The sequence below is a fragment of the Gymnoscopelus braueri genome (genome assembly GCF_963280865.1).
Source record: "Gymnoscopelus braueri genome assembly, chromosome: 18".
In the NCBI taxonomy this organism is placed as follows: domain Eukaryota; kingdom Metazoa; phylum Chordata; class Actinopteri; order Myctophiformes; family Myctophidae; genus Gymnoscopelus; species Gymnoscopelus braueri.
In genome coordinates, this window is record NC_137618.1 from 31,286,512 (window position 1) to 31,312,544 (window position 26,033).

At 42.1% G+C, this 26,033-nt stretch overlaps 1 protein-coding gene across 1 annotated transcript in view; it reads right to left on the minus strand.

Moving 5' to 3' along the window:
- anos1 (anosmin 1) overlaps positions 1–24,338 on the minus strand; it is a 45,716-nt gene extending 21,378 nt beyond the window's left edge. Inside the window, exons 1-2 of the mRNA XM_080456638.1 lie at positions 24,064–24,338; positions 17,066–17,113 (exon numbers count right to left, since the gene is read on the minus strand). Of these exons, the coding sequence (XP_080312764.1) occupies positions 17,066–17,113; positions 24,064–24,267 (252 nt within the window). The 5' untranslated portion in view covers positions 24,268–24,338. The remainder of the gene's footprint in view (positions 1–17,065; positions 17,114–24,063) is intronic.
- Between the last annotated feature and the right edge of the window lie 1,695 nt (positions 24,339–26,033).

Below are 26,033 nucleotides of genomic sequence, written 5' to 3' on the forward strand. Positions count from 1 at the left end.
TTAAACAGCAGGCTCTACAGTTAAGAGTAGGCGGAGGGGCTGCAGGAGGAGAGCTATTTGTTTAATTACTTCATGGGGATATATATCTCTCCATTGATATGAAGCGGAGTGCCAGAGTGAACATTGGACACCTCGCAGGAAAAGCCACTGAATTATGACAGCTGAGTGTTCCAAAATAAACTACAGTGAGATCTACGGCAGAGATCAGGTAAAACCACTGTAATAGTTTCAAGAAAGTTAAGATGACATATGAGGACAACCGTTAGGTCCATAAAGTGCCTCACACTCCATGGGGTCTTTGCAATGACGTTTCGTCTGTTGAGAGTAATAACGTGACCTTATGATATCCTTATCTCTGGCCTCGGTTAAGTCCACACTCCACAGAGGCTACTACAGCCTGAGGCAGTCGCTAGGCAGCTGCAGCAGCACCCAGCCTCACGCAGGAACCGCGTGCTAGCTAGGACAATAAGGTGTTGAGGCAATGACTTGTGCTCCACCGGAGTGTCTGCAGGAAATTCAGCCAGCAGACTCACATGCTAAAGCCCCCCAAATCCCTTCTACAAATCACCGAACATGCACTCATAAGCCTGGGGATCAAGCCCATTTTCCCAATTGAAAGATCTTGTGTGCAGAGAATGAATGCATTCCATCGGTTAAAAAAATAGGCTTTTCTTTTAAGATAGCTTCTTTTCTGGTTCACCACAATCACAGCTATACAGCAAGTGAAAATAGAATGATGGTTACCTTGAGATGGTTAAGCTCGCATGCCAAACAGAATTTGTTAAGACAGCACACCATGTGCTATAGAGACTTCAATGCAACACAGATCACAACGTGTACTGTGGGTTTAGGGATGTCTATCCAACTCAATCAATGCTTGCATCTCTTTTGGCACGAAGATTTTTTTATTTTTCTTGAACGTTTTCTCATGTACTAAGAATATACGTAATATATACTGATAGGAAGATTGAAGGTGATAACTTAAGGAATGTTTAATGTGTGAAGTCTTTTTTTTGTGAAGGAATGAATGTCATAAAAAGTCATCATAAAAAAAAAAGATAAGCATTTGAGTCATGGCAATAGAGCTCTCTGCAGGTGTGCTGATAACTGACAATCTGTCAGCGATTCTCAATAGCCACACCTACAACTCGACATTTAAGTAGGAAAGGGGAGGGTTGACGACAGATGTCTTGCCAAAGCAAATAGGACGGCTGTATATAATTACAAAGGTGCTCTCATCAATCAAAAGGCGTGATTCTTATTTACACAGTTTTCTGCTGCTGAATCAAACAGAGAATATCAGCTGTTGCAGGTCCTCAGTCCAAACCATGTCTCTGATCAGAGGACATCAGCATGGGAAAAGACCACATGAAGCTGAAGTATAGAACATAATTGGGCTGGACATGGTGCATCTGTTTAGTTCGGGTGCCAGCGTATGGTTCTCCTTCAAGCAAACCTCTGAGGCTGGCAAACAAGCTACCATCTGTTTGAATAACAAGCACGATGCATGTCATTATACTGTGAGCCGTTAACATATTTCCGTACAACAATTTCCACACAAAAAAGAAGTCAAAAGCTCTTGCTCTCAGATTAAAACAACAGCCAGGGCTACTTGTATGGACCTGAGCTGTTGGTTGCCTTCTAACAGAGGCATTTGTACTGCTGATTTTCCCTTTGTGACCTTATCTTTCTCTCCAAAAGTGACACATTCTGCATGGTTAAGTAGGACCATCCATAGGGGTCTTTCACTCCCCATTTCACGCTGTAATAAAACGCAGCAGTTGCAACACTGGGAGACCTTGAAAGGCATTCTGTGGGGCCGATGAGAGACTCGAGCTGAATGGCAGCCAATGCCACAGCCCGTCTCCACTTTGTCACAGCGAAGGAGAGAGCAGAGAGGCGGTAGGTGGTGGGAGGATGACAGACCAGATGGGGGGAGGAGAGGAAAGGGAGAGAGAACAGGATGGATGGAGGACGGTCATGCATCCTCATGGTCTCTTCTCCTCCCTGGCAGGGGCATGGTTATTGCGGTCCCATCGTGAAAAAAGAAACTGGCTTCCCCAAGGGAGCAGCTAGAAAAACATAAACGATGGAGAGAAAAAGAAAAAAAAATAGTTGTATATTTAAAATGTCACGGACGTGTTTTACCTCGGTTAATGAACCACGAACTGCTACCAGTCAAGACCGCCGCAGGCTTAACAATACACAGTACAGACATAATAAAAGATGGAACATAATTCATACTAATGTACACGATATTCTCCCATACTGCCTTCACTCAGTGACTGTATTCATATAATCGTGGGGAGATGTAGGTGTAGTGTTAGCTGAGCAATTACGACTGAAGTTGTAGTTTGTAACTGTTTACATTTGTTGTAAAAAGAAAAACAAGAAATATGTGCCACCAGCCCACCACTACTGCCCATGCTCGAGCTTTATTGTTTTTCTGTGTCCACAAATCCTTCTACACAGAGGTCACCTGCACGAGTGCTGCATTCCCCCACCCTGCATAGTATAGTGTTTTTTCTATTATCCCATAAAATAAGAGATGAGCCCCGGGAGCTGAACCTATTGATCCTGGCCCTGAAGTTCAGTGTCAGGCGCTGGTCGGTGCCAGGGGATATTTATGAGACGCATTTGTTGCCCCTGGGACAGAGCCAGGCCACCCTGCTCCGCTGGGAGAGTCGGATGCCGGCGGTGGAATCTATGCCGTTGATCACACACAGTAAATCTCACACCCATATCTCTTTGAGTTATGGCTATTTTCTGCTGCCCTGGTGCTTTTTCGCGCTCCCGACCACCAGACTCAATTACTCCAGCAGCTTCTCATATTTATCGACCCATCGAATCGCTGGTCACCCATCCCTGCTTTCCCCCTTGCTTGCGACTTGTTCTTATTCCATCTGTCTCCTGTATTTACCTCTTGTTTGTCTCTCTACCTAACGTTCATCTCCTTGTCTTATTTCTCTACTACCTCAGTCTATCCCCCTCTCTCTCTCTCTCTTTCTCTCTCTATCCCATTGCTCTCAAAGGAAGCCACTATGAGCACCATTAGTCTTGATGGTTTTCCTGTCTTCCGTGCGTTCTCCCTCATTCTCATTCACATTCATGGCACAGGCCACACTTCAAACTGCATTAGAGAACTCAAAGTCGGCTCCATTTCCTTCCAAATTCCATATTTAAGTGAAAGCCCTTTATTTAACCCATGTCCTTAAAACCTTATAAGAAAAAAAGAACGGAATTGCGTGACATGGCTGAAATTAAAAGAAATATCTGATCAGGAATTGCCTTTCCACTGAAGCACACAGGGACTATCATAGCAGATTGAATCCACAGTATCTAGAGTAGAAACATATTTCATTAGGTGTCGGGGCTATGATGTGAATAAGTATAAAATCATATGCCATTAATCCGTTCCAGTATGTCTCTGACTTGCTTAGCTGTCATGGGACTGTAAAAATCTACCAAGTAAATCAAGAAGATATCCTGTCCAGGGCTACTACAGTCTAGACACTATTTTCTCAGCTTTATGCTACCTGTGACTGAAGTACTTTTAGGGCGTGTCCATCTGATATCGTGTTTTTTGTTTCTTGACTTCCATAAACCAGCACAGGTGTGTGCAAAGACAGGATTAGATAGATCAAAAACGTGGATTAACAACGATCTGAACGCTTGAAATTCTCACTCACTCACACACACACACACACACACGTTGTCGTTCCAAAGAAAAGAAAATCCTGTTTGCTTTTCTAGTCCTCCAACCACTCAAAGCACTTCAGAATGTATACCTGACGTTCACACATTGATGTGTTGTCGGCGGAAGCAGCCATGCAAGGCACCAACCTGCTTAGGGTTCAACTTCAGTGTCTTCTTGCTCAAGGACACTTTGACGCGATGCCAGGAGGAGCTGGGGATTGAATGACCACTTTACCTCCTGAGCCACTGCTGCACCAATTCATTATCTTTGTTTATCCCATTCAATCTGGGAACACATCTGTGTCATTTTAGAATGACAATGACAATGATACAAATGTCTTCTAAATCCTAACAGTTTTTTGAAAAAACTTATGTTGCTTTATCAGTGGTTCTCAAACGTTTTCATGTCAAGGCCCACCCAAAATGACATGTATTTTGCCGCAGACCCCCATCTCAAAATATTTTGTTCCAGGGACCCCCCTCACCCAGAAGCAAAGATTTTAGTTACAAATGGTCCCTATAAAAAATATATATATTAAAAAATGTGCACACATTTTCACTATAAAAAAAAGAGATCTACAAGCTTGCATGAGCTTGTATTGAATGGATTATCAATACAAATTAAAAAATAAGCAAGAGAAATGATTTAACCACATGAACCCTAGCACCCCTATTGTGGGTGAACATTCGGCGAAAATAGCAGATCTACAAGCTCGCCACATGCGGTGAGCTTGTAGAGCTTGTAGGTTCTTTTCCGCGAAAAGATTTGTTGTAGAGGGGAAAAAGGAGGGGACCAAGTATCTCCCCCTGGCCCCTGGGGGACCCCGGTCAACAAAGTACAGTATATAGAGTTTAAAGTGGTTAAACAGAAATGGCAATATCCTAAATGTACATGGACAAGTTTTCCCATTCTGATAAGCTCTAGTATTTAATATTATATAATCATAGTCATGAGCATAACTACATTGCCCACCACGTGTATTTAAGTTCCTTAACAGGGAAATATCTTCCAAAAATTCCAAGCACTCTATAGTCTTGACAGGGTGCTCCGATGAGGTGGAATGTGTCCGGTTAAAGACTTCTATTTAGCTCCTCAAATACGGTGAGCAACTTAGCAGGTGCTATCACACACATTCTTTGAGTATCACTTTAATTATTAATTTAAATGCAGTTGAGGGCGCAGACAACAAAGAGACCACAAGGAATCACTTGGCAAAAAAAAAAAGGAGAAAGAGAAGGGGAGGAGCGGGGAGCATGAATTATACATATACTCCACAATCAGAGGTGCCTGCCTTATTTATGAGCAGAAAAAAAAAGAAAATACACACACACAGCTTAGCCAGAATTGGGCTAGCCTTTGTCTGCTGTGTGGAATGCAATAGCCGTCACTTAATACTTAATGACTCTGAAGTTTCATCCAGACGCCCACACACCAACGCCCGGTCTGTCCCCAAACAAGTCCATCATCTTGACAGACTGATGCAACAAACAATCGTAACTGCAAGGGGTTCCTACTCTAACCACTTAACCACGTTCACCCGGGCGTCCCTATTTTAGGCATGTCATTGTAGGAGAAAGATATCAAGACATTTCAAGGAAATTAAAAACAACTTGAGTTTCCAAAACATTTTAAAATTTTCAAAAACTAGATGGACACCAGCCTACTCGGGAACGATGCAAGTCAGGCACAATGCAAGTTGGAAATGCATGCCCTCCATCCACCTAGTTATGCAATACCCGTACTCGTCAGAGCACCCGTTGTATCTGTCTGTCTGTGTCCCTTTTATGCCCATATATGGAGTTCCGTGTCAGCCATGCCCAAATATGGAGTCTAGGCCAGTCTATGACATCATATTGATGACATCAGCGTACTCCATATTAGGCCGTGTGGTGACCCACCAAAAAGTGCCTAGAAAATGAATTTCGTTCCCACGTCTTGGATCTACTTTTTCAATGCATTTTTGCATAGACAATACCCTTTTGTACTTTGGGTTAAAAGGTCTCCGCACAATATCCTGCAGTATTTTTTCACAAGCCAGAAATGTATATAAAAGTGAATAATCAAAAAACGAAAATCTTGTGCTACTGTTTTTGCTTGTAAAATGTGTTATATTGATTTTGGCAACAAAATCTTTCTCAAATGTCATAAATACATATACTTAACATCTGAAACAAGTATTGGTGCCTTAGTATACTCATATTTGAATTTAGATCATGAAATGTAACACATTTGTTAAAGAAAACACTTCTACGGAAGTGATTGGCACCCAGCACAATGAAACATACACATAGTACATTTAGCTAAAAGCTTATGTTTCATACATTAAAAAAATCACAACCTACTGTGTAATGAAAGGTAGAAAAAAAAGCAGCACACCTTGGCCCAAAATGGCTGAAAATCAATCAAAATGTTACCACGCCCCCTAGATTGGAATAATGCCAAAAATAGACTAGACTAAAATAAATACACTAAAGCTGCAAATTATTACAAAATATGGTATAAAATGTGTATTAAAATACCACAGTGTGTCACAGCATGTGTCATTTGTACATCAACCCCCCACCCACCCCCCAGATCAGGCCTGTCACTCACAGGTATGAACAGAGAAATGTTGGTGTGACATGGTCAGACAGTGCAACAGCAGCAAAATAGTATACAAATATGACAAAATATGAAAGTGCAGACTGCATCTCCTGTGGATGACACTGATCACACCATTGATGGATTCTGGGGCACCAACTTCAGACTCAATGAGTATGTCTTGCAGCCCTGCATCACCAAACCTTTTTCCTAAAATACAAGGACATGTATGAAACTCTATGTCCGTGGCACTTTTTTCTTTTTCTTTTTTTTCTATAATTATTTTTTTTGAGAGAAAGTGTTTCAAAGTGTCCAATAATAACAATAACAACTCAATTATAATAACACTCAACAAGCATAATCCATGGAAACCCTTGATCCACAGCCTCACCATGAGACCTCCTCCTCAACTCTCATCAAAGTTAGGCACCATTGAATCAAACTATTGTGACATTACATTCCTTTAGATCATGCCCTTCATGAATTACTCTATAATTAACTGTTTTGACACTCAAGTATTTTTCCTTTGTCCCATCGGCATGCTTTCTCATCAACATTTATTAGGTCTACTGTACCTGTTCACTTTAATGGAAACCACACCTATTGAAGCTACGTAGACGAACAAAAAACTAGTTTAGCTGGAACTTCCTGTCTCCTCCAGTAACACTGTCCTCTGATGACCGTGGTCATAAAGGCTTCCTCTAGGCTAGAGTCAAAAGTGCAGGCTATCTCTAATACAGACACCTCATCAACCACAACAACATCTGGTGTATTAGCTGTCAAAGATGTAAAGATGTCTGAGTTATCACTGAGATCAAACATGTTTATACATTCTCACTGTAGATGCATGACATTTTTACAGGTTTGTTTTGCCATAATTATAAAAGACATACTTGTGGTGTTTATGTATGTACCAAAGTGTCCATGAGAAGGTAAATAGATGTTATGACTTATGTGTGAATTCCATGCTGCAAAACTAGCAGCATGGAATTCACACATAAGTGTCAATATCCTTGATCTGAACAATATATATATATATATATATATATATACAGTATATATATATATATATGTGTGTGTGTGTGTGTGTGTGTGTGTGTGTGTGTGTGTGTGTGTGTGTGTGTGTGTGTGTGTGTGTGTGTGTGTGGCTTACCTGCTGACGTTTCTGCTTGAGGGAGTTGATCCTTCTGCTGTTTTCCTCTCACATTAATGTCAATAAAACGCCGGTAGAATTATACAAAATATTTTTGCTTTGTTTTGGTCAGAGTTGAAGCTTTTTTTTTTTGCGGCCATCCTATTGGCCGACAACATGCATGTGACCGAAAACCTCACCACCCCTATTGAAACTAGAATATTCGCAATTCTGGGAAATTGCGTGTGTTGCGCCGACGCGAGTCGCGGGTTGCGGTCGCTGGGACACGAGGAATACGCCGGGAGGAATACCATTGGAGGCCGTACACGTGCGATCCGAATTCGGTGCAGATCGGATCCTGCGTTCCTGATACATGGCGTTTTGATTTTAAGAAGTAGGCCTCTCCCACTATAGAAAATGGCCCCTCCCACAAATGTTGTAAGCCAATTATATTGTCACGTCACTCCTGAGATCACTTGCATTTCATTTTGAGAGGATTGAAAAATCATGTTTTTGCATCAAACGGCTACATTTTGCGCATTTGTTTCTCATGCAAGTCAATGGGGAAAATGAATTCACTAATAAATGAATATCAATTAAATTATACAACTTCTCTCCCTTAGCAAAATACACGCACACGATTCCCGATGAAGCCGGTCATTTTGACATATGGCACAAGTGTGTGGCGCAAAAACTGTGGGAGGAGTAGCGGGACAAAATAGTCTGGTTGCCCTAAATATCACTACGCCTAGTAAGAAATAGTACCGACTTTAAACACTGATTATAAAAATACTGCAGGAAAGCAGATGGAGAACTTTTTGTTTCTTACTTACTACCAATAGATCTTTTTTAAGAAGCAGAGATTATTTAGATCCACCTGATGGGAACGAAACTGAACGAAAAGGGCCTTGACCAGACGGCCTATATATGGGGATTTCTTTGCACTTTTTCTTTATCTTTATATATTTGGTAGATTGACTGATCCAACTGACTTCCCACTTGACGCATCATGCCCTCGAGTCCTCTCCGATATGCAAGCCGAGTTTGAAGTCGGTCGATCTATCTGGGCATAGCAGTTGGACAACCGGATCTCCGTATGTCCCCAAATGGGCACTGCAGTCCCTCGGGTCGTCGGCGACACGCACACCAAGTTTGACTACGCCAACTACTATGGCTATTTTAGGCTATTTGTCGTATTAAGAAATATGTTATGCCGTATTTTATACTTACTATGACGTGTTGGGCAATTTTTTTAGATCATGCTCACATCTCAACACAACACGATGGGACCTTGTAGGTTTTTTTCCCAGGTTATGGATGCCAGGTTGAAAGTGGTTAAAAGGTCTCACCACCCCCCAACATTTTGTGTTGGTACATTATGCGATGACAAGGTTCCAAATTACAGTGGCTGTAACGAGAGCCTCAGTTATCACCTTCCTCTGGGCTCAGTTTACATTTCATGACAATTAGACTCAACAGGATGTCTGCCGTCATGTGGGGTCAGATTGGTGATAAAGAGGCCAGTAGTCCTGTTTTCACTGTGACATGGCCTGGGAAAGCTAATCCCTCTCCCCCCTCGGTCCCATGTTACTCTGCAAAACATCTCTGATGATTTACTGTATTCTCCTCCGTGTGCTCTCTTACCATCACAGTGATGACATAAGCCGCCACAATGTCATCGCGAACAGACGCATGAAAGCAGAGCTGGAAAATGCGGGATCATACGATAACATGCTTTCCCAGCAGAAAAAAGCCATTTATTTAAACTTCCGACACAGTAGATTTAGAGCTATGATAATCGGCTCACATTTTCCGTGGAGAAGACGGGAAAAGCATATTTGTTATGGGAATGTCCTCCCTTGAGCGTCGGGTGCATAGTAAACAAGGCTAAAAGGTTTTTAAGGCTCCGCTGGCGTCCTCCCGCTGTGACCACTCCAAGCACCGTGTGTCATCTAAAGTGAGACGGGTTATGATTTGAAACCTGATTCAGTCACAATGTAGGTCAAAACATGTGGAACGTGACAAGTCTTTGAGGGCAGGCTGACCTAATCCTGTGCTGCAGTCAAATTCCGCCACTATCTCCCCTTGTTTATATGAGGTTGAGAAAACACTTCAAATCCACTAATCCCACTCACTTGTGCCAACTCCCACTAACTGCCACATTACAACAAAGGTCATTTTGGCGACATTTGAACTGCAACACCCTCCCGTAAAAAAAAAGAGAAGAGCCAAGGAACATAAGGGGAGAAATAACATTTGAATCATGTGGATCTCGGGATCCATGGGAACTAAATGTGGCCAGCCTATGACGTCAGTCATCTATGACATAATGTATGATCACAGCCCCATTGACTTCCATAATAAAATTTCTGTGAAATATTAAAAAAAGAATAAAGCATTATGTGAAAGAATCTATTGGCAGCGTGCCCAAGAAATTTGTCGCTATTCGGTCTAGGTTTTGCAAGATTAGCTCCGGACACACAGGCAGACACACAGATAGATACATAGACGCTCTTCTAAACGATCTAGATCCTGCAGAGCCACGCTGTAAAAAAAACTAATCTGCTAGATCACAAAAGTCGGCTCTATAAAGGGGTCATAGGGTACATCAAGGGCTAAGTGCTTTGTATTACGCCGCTGTGAGCTAGTTGGAGATCCAAACAGTTAAAGACCAAACAAATGAAATGAATAAAGGTTAGTGTATTTTTTCCATTGCAGATAGATGGGTATTAAGTCGGTAAATCCTCCTGACTGTAAACTACTGCGCTGCAATACTGACCTCCAGGTCAAAAGGATGGGAGAGTTGAGTATCACTGAGTGTCTGTCTGACACACATTCATGTTATCCATCCCTCCAACGCTGTCACAGTGAGGCAATCCATGGGATTTAACTGGACGATGCAAAAGCTTTGAATGCAATCTGAATGCAATGAGAAGCCACCATGACAGTACCACCAACAATGTAAAATCCTGAGTGTTCGTATTTAACTCTAGGAGTTATATGTACATTTAAATTGTAAGTGTACATTTAAATTGAGAGTTAAATGTACACTCTGAGTTACAAACAGATGAATTAACATTGAGGATTTTTCTGTGTAACAATGGCTTTTGGACACTCTCTTTCTAATCTTCCCTTCTCCAACATGACTGCTAGCAAGATCACTTCTGTAACAAAGTAAAATAAAACAACAAACCAAATAAACAATTTCAATACATTTTTTTTTTCTAGTGTGGCATGGAGACACGTGAGAATTGGGTTAGGTGGGGATGACAGTATCAACAGATGACTTCTTAAGCTATCCGCTAAGGGTGCCAACACATTCTGCCAATACAGCCCCAGAATGAGAATAAACACTTGAGGAGAACAGACTGCGTGTGACTGCCTGGACATTATTGGTTAGAGGATTTTACAGCAGCTTTGATTACAATAATCCTTCAAGAGAAACTGTGTGGAATTAAATTCTATCAGACAAGGAGAGGGTGTGAAGCTTTGATTATTTAAAACTGTGTAGGCACTCTTCATGTTCTATGTGGGATCAATTAAAACACTGCTTGATAAAACCTTTACTTGGTTCTTGGTTAAATGGTTATTTTCTGCTGTAAAATTAAAATTATCAGATCAGCTCTGTGGTAAATAATTATATTGCTTATTTGCTTCATGACAGTGCTGCACATAGGGGAGAGAGAGAGAGCTGTGTTAGCTAGATATGAACTACCACCACTATAGAGAGTCAGTCAACACTTCTGGTTTAGTTCCATGGCCTTTCAGTCTTCTCTCCTCTGCCTCTGTCTTTGGTCCTGCTGTGGGGGGTTTCACCCTCTGCCACCCACCATGTGAATAATGAGCTCCACAGATAGCAGCCAATGAAGCAACCCCCTCCTCAGCCCATGAAACTTAACAGCCATGTCCAGATCAGGTCCTTCCTGCTGGGACTGACCAGAGCAACTACATTCTCCTCTGCCACCCACACATTCACACAAACACACACACATTGCCTCAAAAAACCCCAAAAGACAACCATTGTTGAACCTATTAGTGATGTGACTTTTGTTGATCTGTACTTACAGCAGAAATACCCCCCTCCCAAGCAATCTTTTAGTTATTATAGTAGGCATATTTATTTTGTGTACCGGTGTGACAACCCATTATGTCAAACTGGCTGTGCGCAGCCCTTTACTCTTTCACTTACTATGATTTAGCTGTAAAAGTGACAGAGAATCCAGACAGTGCCAACTCGACAGCCATTTCCACCACCACAGCGTGCTCTGAGGTGTTGCGCTGGTGGTGTGGTCTGTCATCTGTGAGGACGAAGCAGGGTGTTGAGACGGACGTCTGGCCTCAACATGACCAAAAGGTGCTTTGAAGTCTATCCAAGCGCACAACAATTCCAGCCATGCCCCCACCATAAACCTTCAACAACCGCCACCTACTTTATCAGATCTTTTCACTGCGCCCCAAAATATACTGCCCACCGCCAAAGAAAAGAAGGCCACACGAAGTCCTGAGTAAATTGCCATGACACACTCTTCAAGTTTGTAGCCAGCGAGGAATGTGATATTTTCCCTCTGCATATGCTGTTATTTTTCTTCTTAATAAAGATTAATGCATATTCAGACCAGAGCCAGTGCTACCAATTTAATTTTATTGGACTGATTGACCTAGAAAAACACTACCGCTGGAGAACTTGGACTGGTTCATTTTTGCCGTGAGAAAATGTGGGGGTTGGGAGCAGGGCTTGACAGCGTTCTTTTGAAAGACACTTTTGAATGAAAGACATAGTAGCATTCCAACGATTGTCATTCAAGCAAACCCGCTCCAAAAGCTTCCTAAATGCAAAACTAAGACAGATGTAATCCAAAAGTGTAAACACTCCTTTATTCTTATCCTGGAGTGTATAACTAGGGTGTGATGGGTCGGGACAAAAAGAGCGGAATGAAAAGAGGCACCTGGGAATTTGAGTGAGTTATATGAAAAACATGCACGACTCATTGCCAACAAATAGCATGTCTCCTGACAATGTTGCTTCCTAAGGGCAAATTTATACTTTGTTGTATGTCTGTGTTGCCCAGTGAAAAGAATGGGTTTTCAACATGAATAATGTGTAGCAGCGTGACATTGGGTTTAACCGCTTGAACCCTAGCATCCTATTCTGGCTGAGGGTGAACAGTAGGTGAAAATAGCTGATCTACAAGTTCACAACACGTCGCAATAGATTGGCAATTGTGTTATCCTTTTAGCATAACCTTTGACTTTACTACCTGTACTGTTAATAATCGTGTTAATAAAGTATTCAATCAATCAATCCGGTTAATAACGTGAATTCAATCAATCAATCAATCCGGTTAATGACGTATATAGGGTTTAAGTTGTTAAAGCTTTTCTCCTGGAGAAGCTGTTTTTCGTGATTAAATGTTTTCAGCTTAGTGATCACCATTCTCTAAGTGACACTGTTGAAGAAGTGTACAATGAACAAACACTTTTGATTCTGTTTATTAGAAATACACTATGTGTTTTTTTTTCTTGAGGACTAATGAGCATGTCCTAATGACTACACAAGCCAAATCATGCAGGCATAATACACAGATTCGTTTTTCTTTTCCAGGCCTGGGTAATGAATTGCGTTGCTTATTTGCAGGCTGGCTTTTAGCTGCCTAAAGTCAATCCTAGCATTTGATTTGGAGTCTGGATCGCACCCTTGGGGGAAAGCAACCCTGTTAATATCAGCCATGCTCTGAATGTGGAAAGCTTCTTGGCCACTTCTGCACACTCTCTCTCATACACTTGCAGAAACTTTAATTCCCCCTTTTTTTTGCCCCAACAGGAACCGAGAACACCCTAGAGTCTTTAAACTTTTTAGGGAGCACATCGAGACTCCTCGAGTGGGATGCCTTAACAGTAGAAAGATAAAACGACAATAGCTCATAGAAATGTCTGCTGCCTGTCCCCTTGGCGTCTCTCTGCTGAATGGAGCTGCTCTGCTGGACTAGTGTTATGGCATGATAATGACTCCCCAGGCCTCCAAACGCCACCTCTCTCTGCCCCAGAGAAAGGGCAAGCAGGTTAATTATCATGACAATAGGGACACTAGGAGTGGGGGCCAATTCTGGACACTGCATCTGAGATGGCCCGAGATGGCTTTCCCCTCTCAAATGGACGACGGGAGGCTTTGATATCCTGAAACGGCAGACAGATGGACGGGGTCACAACATCTTTGTCTAAATAATTAAGCAGCCCTTCCACACATTATCTTCACCGGCGGGGAGCTCCCTGTGGCTCTTTAACAGAGCCCAGGGTGGACAGGCCTGTTGCCCTCACCGCACTCCCTGAGAGCCACTGCCTTTGTCTCTCTGTTTGACTGTGAGCTGTTCATGAAGTGAAGAGGCTAATCAGAGGGTGTAGAGCTATTCATTGGGAGCCACTGTACAGCATGTGCCCATTTGGTGCGATTGTTAAGAGCTCCCACTATAGCTCTGTGTTTTCACACTCACACGCACACACACGCACACACGCGCACACACAGCCCATAAAGTACAAAGATGGAGATGTGAAGTGTGGCTACAGTATGTGCACTCCTGAAGCCCTGAGATGTGGACCCAAATTAAACAGCGGTATATTGTCATGACCTAGTTAGTTGGACGGATCAAGAATAACTGAACCAAAAAATAATACATTTCCTTGGATATGAAACAGGAATAGAAATCTTGGGGGACCTTTTCAAACTATATGGATAGCCGAATAGCAGAGCACTGTAATACCGACGCATTATTGGATTTTAAGATGTTTCATCAAATCCAGCTGCCGATAAATTATCCTCCTCCAAGTAGGGTAAAGAAGTGCAAAGTGACATGCTTGTTAGAGGAGAGAGAACAAGAAGTCCATTAAAGAATCTCTGACATTTGCAGAGTTTAAGCAATGTTGGATGATTATGAAAACAGTGTGCTGTGCTTGGACTTGCAGCCAGCGAAAGCCTTTTCAAACATAAAAATTCTGATGAATGACTGGGGAATGCCTGGTGCCAAGAACCAATGTTGGCTATCACTGTGGAAAGGAGAGAAACAAGCTTCACTGCATTATGCTGAAAACAAAGGATTGCCTTCTAAATGAGCTATACCTCTACTTTAAAACACCAGAGTCAAACTTGATGACAAATGAACCTCACATATATTTTGAGTCATTGAGCAGGCATTTCTTTCACAGATGTATTATGTTTTGCCTAGGGGTTTGAAGATGACCAGATGCTATTAGTAATCCTTTTAAAAGTATCTTACTGAATGGTTAATTTGTAAGCACTTCGGGAACAGATCATGAGAAATTCACTGACAACAGTGAACATCCCTTGTAAATATTATATGCAAAGATTTTTTTATTAAATCAAATAAAATGTCAGATGAATGACATAGCCCATACAGTCCATTACCTATATACCTGTGTGTTAGTGCTAGGAAATAAATATTCCAACCTCTAATATTCATCGAATTTGGGGGGAAATTTGCATTTGATTGTAAAAAAAGACCTATATGATTAGTGGGCGTGGCTACCGCGCAATGTTTTATAGTGTCAAATCTGTGTGCGCTTCTGTGTGTTCAGTGCCGGACAAAAGAGATCGAGGATTTAGTGGTAATGCCTCCACGAGTCTGAAACACTTCCAAATGATGGTGACATCATTGTCCTATCCTGTATTTTCATTCCAGCCTTTTCAACCAACTTGGACGCTACATGCTTGATTGAGCATCCTGTCACATAACAAGCTTTACTTACAACGCTTGCCTTGCGCTGCTGAAACACTAGCTGGAATAATGTACTTGTCTGGTAGGCTACACAAGTCATTATTTCACGTTTGACACCATTCAAGTAGAACTATCAGAACGTGTAACCCATGTAAAATAACGGGTCATTACAATACTTGTACAAACTAAGGCAGTTAAGTGAAAACATGAAATAAATATTAGTTAACGTTACCTAACCTTGTTCTTGGCAAGAATTGTGTCATGGTATCAGGCGCAAACAAATCAGTCAGCTCCATATATGGGCACAAAAGGGAGCATGCCCATATATGGGCACATACCGAAGACATCAGCGATCTCCATACATGAGCATATTGGTCGGAATGGCAGTGCGACGTAGGTGTGAGGGATGCCTAGCAGCCCGAACTTCTAGTATTCAAAATACGGCTATTTTAAGCTCAGGAAACAGCACTACTGTGTGTAAGTATAGAATTAAAAGGCAGGACAGTGCACAATAACTACATTGTTCTTAACATTGTCAACTAATTCAAATTGTCATGGTGGAAGTGATTTGAATTCCAACACAACGTAGAAATATTTTGACATCAAACAGATGTTAATAAAAGACATTGATTGTGATTAATCACAACAAAAACTGGGCCATGTTAAGTCAGCATAATGAATAAAGTCAGTCCACATTCCCTGTATTTCCAGTTAGTCATCATTTGTAATCCCTTGATTGGCCAAAATGTTCAGCACACAAACCCCTAAGACCATGAGGCCATGCATTTCAAGGAGCATGATTTATGCTATGGTCATCAATAAAAAACCCAATCATTTACATGAGAGTCTATTTGTTTTTATAACTGTGCCCCATGCAAAATGAATCAGTCATATACATAAGTTATGGTGCACAAAGACAAGGATTAAAACTAATTTGTACGCTTCCTGTATGATATTCAGACATGGTTTCCTAATGCAAAGGAAACAGGGGAGAGAGGAACGTCAAACATAGACACGCTGCCATGAATGGTCAACATGTGCATATTGATTGCATCTTGCCCTGCACTGTTCATTTGATCCTGAGAGTTAAATGAACACTCGTGATTTGAATGTGTATTTTCACTCCTCATTAGCCGACAGCACTGAAAGCCTCTACAGGAACCGAATGCATCGTCTTAATTCTGTCTGAAACCTAGTGTAGCATGCCCACAGGATGTGATTTCCGATGCAACGTGTTGTTAAGCTGGTTCTCGTCTGCAAGCGAAACTGGCATGTGAGCCACTCTAGCTGTGTGCGATGCCAGCTATATGCCGTTCTGTGCCTACGGCTCAATATACTTGGCTGTGCACCGGTGTCGCACACCACAAATTGCAGATTTACAAGCTCACAACACGTAGCACGCCCAGCGACGAGTTGTGACCTTGTAGATCGGCTATTTTCTGTGTGTGACACTGTCTTGTGACGAAGTAGCTTTACAGTCTGCACAGCACACCCTGCGAGGGCCCTGTCAACAGCTCCACAAGGAGCAGAGAGAACATGTCAGCAGTATCTTCTCAGAGGAGCCGTCAACACCTGCTTTGTATCAACCTTCATCGGTAGGGTACAGGCCATGAAAACACAAACAAGCAGTTCGGGGAAGTGCTCCATGGCATAAGGCCTACTGAAAATTAACAACAGCGGAAATAATCATACATTACCTTCATAAATCAGGTGGGAGGCGCAGTTCATGTTTTCTCTCATTAAGTCTTACTTAAAAGTGCAAACGGATAGCAATGGAAAAGAAAAAGCAATCTAGGAAGCACCTATAAATCAAGAGTATCCTCACAGGGGGATTCTCCCCAGCCCTCTGTGGTTGAACTTGGAGCTATGATGATAAACTGAATATCGCTCTGTTGTATCTAAAAACAATAGGTTTGTTGGATTCATTACCTTTGAGCACTGTTTGTGATTCTGGCACCACACCAAAGATCCATTATTCTGTAAGAGAAGAAGAGAGAGAGAGGGGACAGGGGAAGGGGGGCATGAGTCATTATTTTGAGCTCTGTTGAAAACACAATTACAGTCATCAATTCATCCAATGAAAGTATTGTGAAATCCAAATCTCTTCCATCACCGTACATGTAATTACCAGTTTTTAATACCAGAGGCCACACACGCACACACACACACACACACACACACACACACACACACACAGACACACACACACGCACACACACACACACACACACACACACACACACACACACACACACACACACACACACACTTTACAGCGTGACTTTAGGTATGCTTTGTATGCTGACTGTGGCTGTGTGGGTAACATAAGCAGGGAAGTAGGGTCACATCGTCAGTGCCAGGGAGGACCTCTGGTCAGTTTCAGTGAAGCATGGTGACCTAAGCTCTTCTAAAGCGCTGTTTGATCTCTCAACAGACATCCCTGAGGTCATTGCGGCAGGAACTGATGTCAGCACTCCTGTGTAGACAGCAGATACCTCCAACCCCCCCCCCCCCCCCAATAATTGCTGTGGAAGTGCCACTTTCTGCCTCCCAACAAGACAAACATAGGTCCTAATTGTGTCCTGATACCTCTCTGAGAGAATCGTAGGAGTCCTTGGGAGAGCGCGTAAATCACTTAAGCTTGTATATATATAATATATTATGTAATTTAATAACTTTCAATCTGGTGTCCCTATTTATGTAATTTCATTGCAAATATTTTCTGCCATAAAGTAACAATTTTCAAAAAAAGTTAAACTTAAAAAAAAATCGAAATAGTTGATCTTCAAGCTCGCAATGTGTTGCATGCATTGCAACACGTTGTGAGCTGGTACATCGGCTATATTTTCCACGTGACACCATGATATGACAAAGTATAAAACAGGGCTTAAGTGGTTAACATATTTTTGATTGAACATAAAAGGCAACTAGAGGCTACAAGAGGTTTAAGCACTGTGGCGGAGAGCTTTGTCTTCAGGGGTAGAAAGCTTGTGTGCTGGCTTCATGTCTTATTGACTCATTGATTATGCAATTTCTTTTTATAATCAATGAACGAGAGGAAAGCTTAAACACAAAATTAAATGGCACATTCTTAGAAAAGGTATTGTGTTAGAGCTCCCATTAACAAAGGTATAAATAAGCAATGAGGGGCATTGCACCACTATAATATGGCACTGAGGTAGGTAAGACAGACAGGGCCTAACTTTAAAGGTCTGCAGGCAAAAAGTCTGCTTAAGTTCAATGTCAAGTTCAAAGCCTTCTTCAACAATGTAATCCAGAGAAAATTTCCCATGAGACCTCAGGAGAGAACTTATCATTAAAGGGTTTAATTTGCTAACCAGTACCAGTAAGTGCTGTGCTTTTGGTGTCAAGGATAACGGTCAGGGAGCTTCAAAGGAATTCATGATTGTATGGTCAAGTCCAGAACAGCACATTTATTCCACCAAAGGTGCCGATAATGATACAAAAAAGAAGAAGAAAAACAGAAAGTCTGAAAGCTTAGCACGTTAGCAAATCGAGAGACTAGTTTCAATATTTTACACGTGTGGATACAATAACGTCTTTCAACATGATTGAAACTTTGAAACAGAAAGATACCAGAACAGGCACAGAATACAATCTCTTTACTTTGGCAGAATGTGGATCAAAATAATGTGTATATTCAAGGAAATATAGAACTGTACATATGATTGAAATCCTTGTTGAGTGTAGAAATGTAAGAAAAGTGATCCATCAATGTTGGACAAATTCCCCATTGGTGACACCCAGTAAATAAAACCTTGACATTTACACTGGCAGCACAATCCCTCAAGATAATTTATACAAGTTGTCACAACTCTAGACCGTGTCCTAAATCACCAGTCCTGTTTCTGACACCTCCCCTTTGCCTATCCGTCAGTGACGACAGGTCTAGATCCATGGAGCAGCTAATTTTGCAGTGTGACACTATCCCTCGTTGCATAGTAGCTCAGTGGGATGTTGCCCCAGCTGTCCGGGTCTGACCCCACCATGTCAGGGACCAATGGGGAATAATTATAGGTCAGGACTTCATCCCTGTGACTCACCCATGGCATTCCTCAGTCTGAACATTATGCAGTCTCGACGCCTGTCAAGGACTCCCAACTAGGATTAAATGTTCCGCAGATATCCTCTATATAGGAAGACACGAGCCCAGAAGGTTCAGCTTGTTCTATGTGTGTGGCTGAGGTGAGCTTGCGGCCTTTTCGGTGTTGTCGGAGACATGTACAGGGAATTCATGCCAGAGAGATATGGCTCGTGTCAGCTGAGAAGTCAGAGCAGGTGGCCAGGGGGATCGCTGATTCGCTGTATTGTCTAGACATCTGAGAGGAACATGGACAAAAACCCGCTTTACCTTTGAGGTCAGCATTCCTCCTTTTGAAAGTGGAAATCTTTTGTTTCTTATCGGCCTCTTTGATTTGGAGTAAACCAATCTGTCCCGCTCAGGCCACCTGCTTCTCGAGCGCCAATGAATGAGTAACATAGACCCATTCTAAGTGACTATGATGACTCCTTGAACTATTCTGGACAGGTTTTGAGTCAGAGAGCACAGACTAGTGTCCCTGAGTGTCCTTCAACAGCCCAGGGGTTCTCAGCTGACACCCAAATAGCTAACCCTTCAGGGCACATGTTGAGAGCAAAAATAAAAGGGTCTCAAGATTTAGAGAGAGAGAGAGAGAGAGAGAGAGAGAGAGAGAGAGAGAGAGAGAGAGAGAGAGAGAGAGAGAGAGAGATGTGTGTATGAGTGTGTGTGTGTGTGTGTGTGTGTGTGTGTGTGTGTGTGTGTGTGTGTGTGTGTGTGTGTGTGTGTGTGTGTGTGTGTGTGTGTGTGTGTGTGTGTGTGTGTGCGCGCGCGCGTGTGTGTGTGTGTGTGTGTGTGTGTGTGTGTGTTCATTCATAAATTATTCACTTTGTATGAATTATTTGATAGGGGTTGTGAAAGTGAGCTAATGTTCTCTCTGTCCACATCCAAGGTTAATAAGAAAGCATGGGTGATCAATTTCAGCTAATGATGGTCTGAAGTTGTCTCCAGTTAGGAATGCGGGCTGTTTGTCAGAGGAGGTAACTAGAAGGGTGTAGCAGCAATGGGGATGAGGGGGAGGTAGACTAACAGACAGGACTGTCATGGTTTAACAGCATTTACAGTGAGGTGAGGCCAAGCTACATAGACCCCTATTCATCCGCTGTCTTCGCTAATGAAAAACTCCACACATGAGAGGAGCTCTGGCTGTGGTTTTATTCCACCACGAGCTATTTAATATCAAAGGCAAAAACAAGGGGACACGGAAAAACTACTTTCCAATGTTTTTTCTTCCCTGCGCTAAAAAACACAAATCTTACACAAGTGCAACACTTAAACTTCACTACGCTGCACGTTGGAAATGAATCGCTGAATTTAAGATGTTCTACTTTTATGACTTTGAATGTAATAACAAGACCTTATAGACACACCTTGTTTTTGGCTTTACAGGTCCTCACATAAATAATCCACTACAGGCCCTATGCTTTCAGAATGCATTAGTGAACAGAGGCCCCAGTTCGCTCTTAATATTTTAAAGTGTCCAAGGCTAATATTTATGGCTGGGTGTTCCCCTCTGTCTATTGTACTGGTGTGACATGTTCCCCATAAATGGAGTAAAATGTCAATAAATACATCTGTATTTGGAAATAGTATGACATTAATAAATCTATCGAAGCTATAAATCTGACAACCAATGACCTACCCATGAGTTTCCCAACTCTGTAACACCACGGTCTGTTTCCACTTCACTAATTCATAATTTGTGACAATTAAAACGGCATCTGATTTGCACCCTGATTCAGCCATATAAAAGAACAGACTTGGGTACGAATCCACAGCAGCTGCAAGCGCTAAATTCTTTTGTCAGCTTCACACCAGTATTCGGAGAGTGTACAAATTGATTAGAAAAGCTAATATGAAAAACAGATTTTCCAAATTCCAGCTGTAAAAATGTGTTGGAACAAATTGGCTCTTGTACCATCTAAATGAGTCCAAATCCAAATGAGAAGCAATCCCTCCAGAGTATGTTATACTTGTGAAAAATATAAAAAGTAAATCAGTGGGCTAACGTGGCCCTCTTTGACATACTGCTGAAACATTTCATTTCCATTAGAACAGAAAGCATTGTGTGTCTTGGTTTCCTTATCGAGTATTAAATGACCCCTAAAGGATGAATGCTTTCCGAGTTGAATTAAGGGGTCTGCCGTCTCAATCATTTGAGTGGAGCGCTGAAGCGCCCGTCGGCCCATTGCTGTAATAAGATCTGCCAGAGGAAGCAGATCCACCTGTAGGTTGTGCTGACTGAGCATGCGCCGGTGTCGAGGCAACACTACATGAGAGCTTATCACATTTAGCCCAAGTGGGCCCCTGCATTTAGCAGGAAGGTGACCTCAAATGGAGCAGCATCATACCTAATATATGCTCCGCCGCACAACAGTGTCTCGCACCGAAAATAGATGATCTACATAGCTCGCACACCAAGTTGCAGATGTGATGTGCTGTGAGCTTGTAGATCAGCTATTTTTGGTGTGCGACTCCGTTATGTGACGAAGTATTTACATCAGATTTCAGAAGCTCAGTGTGTATATCCTCTACAAGCCTACGAGGTGTGATGCTGGCATTTGGTGGCAGGGCCACGGGCCGGGGGGAGGAGAACCATGTGTTTTTGCAGCTGACTAGACACCCCCCCATACGTGCACACACACACACACACACACACACACACACACACACACACACACACACACACACACACACACACACACACACACACACACACACACACACACACACACACACACACACACACACACACACACACACACACACACACCATGTCCACATGAAAGGCCTGTTGAGAACACAGTACATAAAACAGTCCTCCTCACTGAGTATCAGCAACAATTGCCATCTATTCTTAGACCTGCAAGGTTGCTCATGCAGACACCATTATCAACTCCCCAAAACTACTCTACAGACAAGTATTTCCTTCTAATTTTCTCCCTCAGCGAATACACCCACCTGATGTTAGCCACATCGGAGACCGAAGCTCTGCAGTCAATTATCAAGACTATTAGCTCTTCATTTAGAGGTGGAACCTCATCAATTACCTTTCAATCTCCTTTGACTTCTCAGTGGGCTGGTGGCTGATTTCATGCCTCAACAGTGACACATTTGCGGTCCCCATAGCAAACCCCTACAAGAACAATAGCCTACCAGAATTCTTGCCCAGTTGTTCCATAGGAAATCCTAAGATTAATGAATGCTCTCAAACATCAAGATAAGACAAGACTTGAGAGAGGGAGACAATGCACTGAGAGTTGATTTATCGCTGCTAATTACAGTTTAACATCACTTTATACAATGCATCCTCCTGACAATTAGAGAGCCATTAATGCACCTAGTGCTTATAGAGAACGAAAAGCCTTGCAAATGCAAATGAGGCAAGTAAAAAAGACAGGCAGTGGATAGAGATAGATGGTGAAAAGGAGCAGAGGGTAGAAGGATCATTGGCCAAGTCCTTGTTCTGGAGTCCTGGCAGAGAACAGTGTGTCCAGTGGAGGATGAAAAACAACTTCTGACACCACATACCAATTCACCCAGAGGACAAAAGCTAATTCCTTAGCAAATAACTTCAAACATAAACTGAATCACAACAGCTCTGTGGGAATGCTGGTCTTAAAAGGTCGTCATTAATTTGAGAGGCAGTAGCTGCACTTGCGTGAGGGCAAGTTAAGTTGCCCATAAAATAAATTGGTTACAGAAGAGCCCACCAATATGACGTCTTAGTGAAGTCCCTCACATGTAAATGCATAATGAATGTTACATGTTAGGCTACTTAATCACACACAACAGAAGGAACTGGCTTCATTGAAGCAACGTATAAAGCATAAACCGGTGTCCAAATAATACTGCAGTAGCCTATGTTCTTTATCAGTAACTCATTTTGTATAGTAATGAAATCTGTGCTATTATAGCCTTGGATCAAGACTATCATAGATGCATTTTAAATTACATCTATGATAGTCTTGATCCAAGGCTAGTGCTATTACTAAAGTAAACTTCATTGTCATATCGCATACCTGTGCGGAGATCTGTGGCCAGCATAGGACACTTTTCATTGGGAAAGATCCCTCATTTTCCTGCCAGTAATAATAATATTATAACACAGAGAGGCAACAAAACTGTAGGAAAAAGTATGTCAGCACCATTATAGTGACCTGCTGCTCAGTGCTCATATCACAGTGTCGGGAAGCAGTTTTAATGAGGTTTGTCTAAAACAAGGGTCTTCAATGCTGAGAGAGAGAGAGATGAAGCAGGGACCCCCACTACATATTGTATAACATTATGTTGCAGATTAAACCTTTTCATAGACTTGTTTGACAGCACTGTCATCGGTGTTGGATTCATGTTAATGAATATTTTAAGACAGTTAACCACTTAAACCCTCAATACTTGGAAAACTTACTTGATCTGCTCTTTTCCCCCCCAAACCAACACCAAACCTCTTTGCCGAAAATAGCCAATATACAAGCTTACCCTAGAGCTTGTAGATCTGCTATTTTTGGCTAATGTTCCTCTCAGAAAACGAATTCTAGGGTTAATGTGGTTAATGTAAAAAATAAAATAAAAAGGGTTCCTATCACACAAACATTTGGTGCCCCCCCTGGTCTGTAGTAGCTCTGAGGACCCCCCTAAAGGGTGCCGGACCCCCTGTTGAAGACCCCTGGACTCTAAATGTAAGAATGATTCACTGACGAGATAATACAACACTTGGCTTATTTCGTGTAGCCTATTAAATAGAATCCAGATAGAATAGATCAGTGAAAAGTTTTTTGGGGGGACGGACAACTAAAGCCTATCTCTGACCACCACCACATGCTCCTACCTGAGAGTGCTTGAAGAACGCCGAGATGCGAGTGATGTGCAGGCTGAGGCATCTCGACGCGCATCTCGCTCGGTAAATACTGGCAGTGAAGAAAGTGTCGTCCTGCTGCTGCTTCCTCGCATGCACGCTTCCCGGGGCTATTAACACTATAATCCATAGACACAGGGTCGCACACTGCACGTTTATTACGTTCCTGGGAAACATGATGGTCCGACAGTTGTGTGTATTTAATCCCTCTCCACAGATCGGACTACACTGCTGTGTGTTTGTGTGTGTGTGTATGTGTGTGTGCTGTAGTAGTGTGGACTCTCCTCCGCTGGAGAAACTAAAGAAACTTCAATTATACACCAGGGAGGAGTCAAGGGGCTGATGCGCTCTGCTATTGGACGATCTCCTGGTGATTGACATGCACGGTGGGTGTCTAGCAGGTATACCAAATGTGCAGACCAATCAAAGATGTGAACATGGTTATTCGATGTGTTAGACTTGATGATGGTCAGTTTTACTTGATATTTTTACTAGATATACTCTGTTACAAGTAGAAGTCCCGTATTCAAAATGTACCTTGAGTAAAAGTACAAAAGTATCGGCATCAAAATATACCTAAAGTACCAAAAGTAAAATACTTAATTTGCAGAATGTCATTCACAAGTTTTCAAATGTCTAAAATGTAAAACTCTTTTGAAAATAGCAAATCTACAAGGTTGAGAGTGCAACACGTCGTGAACTTGTAGATCGTCTACTTAATGTATGTTTTGTAATAATAATCAAAGGTGATGATGACCCAGGAAAACTATGTCATGTATATAGACAGCCGCCTACCCTATCATTTCACTTTAGAAATGTTGTATCTATAAAACAATGTAATTATGTTACATTATTAAATCTATGTTACTGAAATTCAGTGAGTGTTTTCCCAGTGTTTAATTCAAGATAATAAAAATAAATGTTGTGATGACAATCAACAGGCACTGTATTTGCAAGTGTATTGTTGACATATAGTTACAGGACAGTAGCCTAACCTTGTTGTCAGTGATTGAAAATTTGTACAACTGACTTCTGACAGGAAAACTGTCTGTTGGCTTGATTGTACAATGTTACAATAAATACAATTTAATCACCACCACCTACAGAGAACATGACAGTATTGGTCATCTCTAGTGGCTGTGGTAGACAGACCTACTGCCATCTACTGATGGTACAACTGTAACATGTAAACCAGACAGGTTGTCTGAATCAAGCCCTCACATATGGCCCCGGTGAAGCATGCCAACATCCCAGGGAAGCCCTTTCCGTTTAACAGTAGCTTGGAAAAACTATTGTACATGGAAAACAATTAAAACCATCCTAAACTAAATTCCTCAAGATGGACTCCCAACTTTTGGCAACCATCTCATAGCCCGAGGTATGGAGAAAATATGACATGTAGGAAAAGCTTGAGTTCTCTGCCATTTATTAGAGTAAAAGAGTGAGTATTTAATTGGAAAGTTCCCTAGAGGGTTTACAAGAGAGTCTTGCTCTGCCTTTCTCAGCTTATGGAGTACTTCCCTGCACACCATTACAGCAGCAGCTTAATGAACTTTTATGGGTGTTGCTCTTAAACTGTATACAGAATGGGACAGAAACGGAGACTTTTACAAAACATCATTAGATTTGGCTCAAGTAGCCACCTTGCCCGGGGAGGGGGGCAATGATGCACTGTGCCAAATGATTTAGCCCTTGCCTCTAATGAAATGTTATTGTGCCCGTACAAGTACATCCTGGAAAGAGACGGGGATCGCCTCTCAAAACTTCCATCTCCACCAGACTCCATTGCTGTATAGACTTTATAGAAACGCACCATTCTACCTGGTCAGAATAGAGTGTTTCTGCAGGAAGAGTCATCATGAAAACCATCCCATGGAGGTACGATGGCAGAGTGGATTTGGTGTCCATTTCCCTGGTGGTCTGAGACACACAGTGTAACTTGC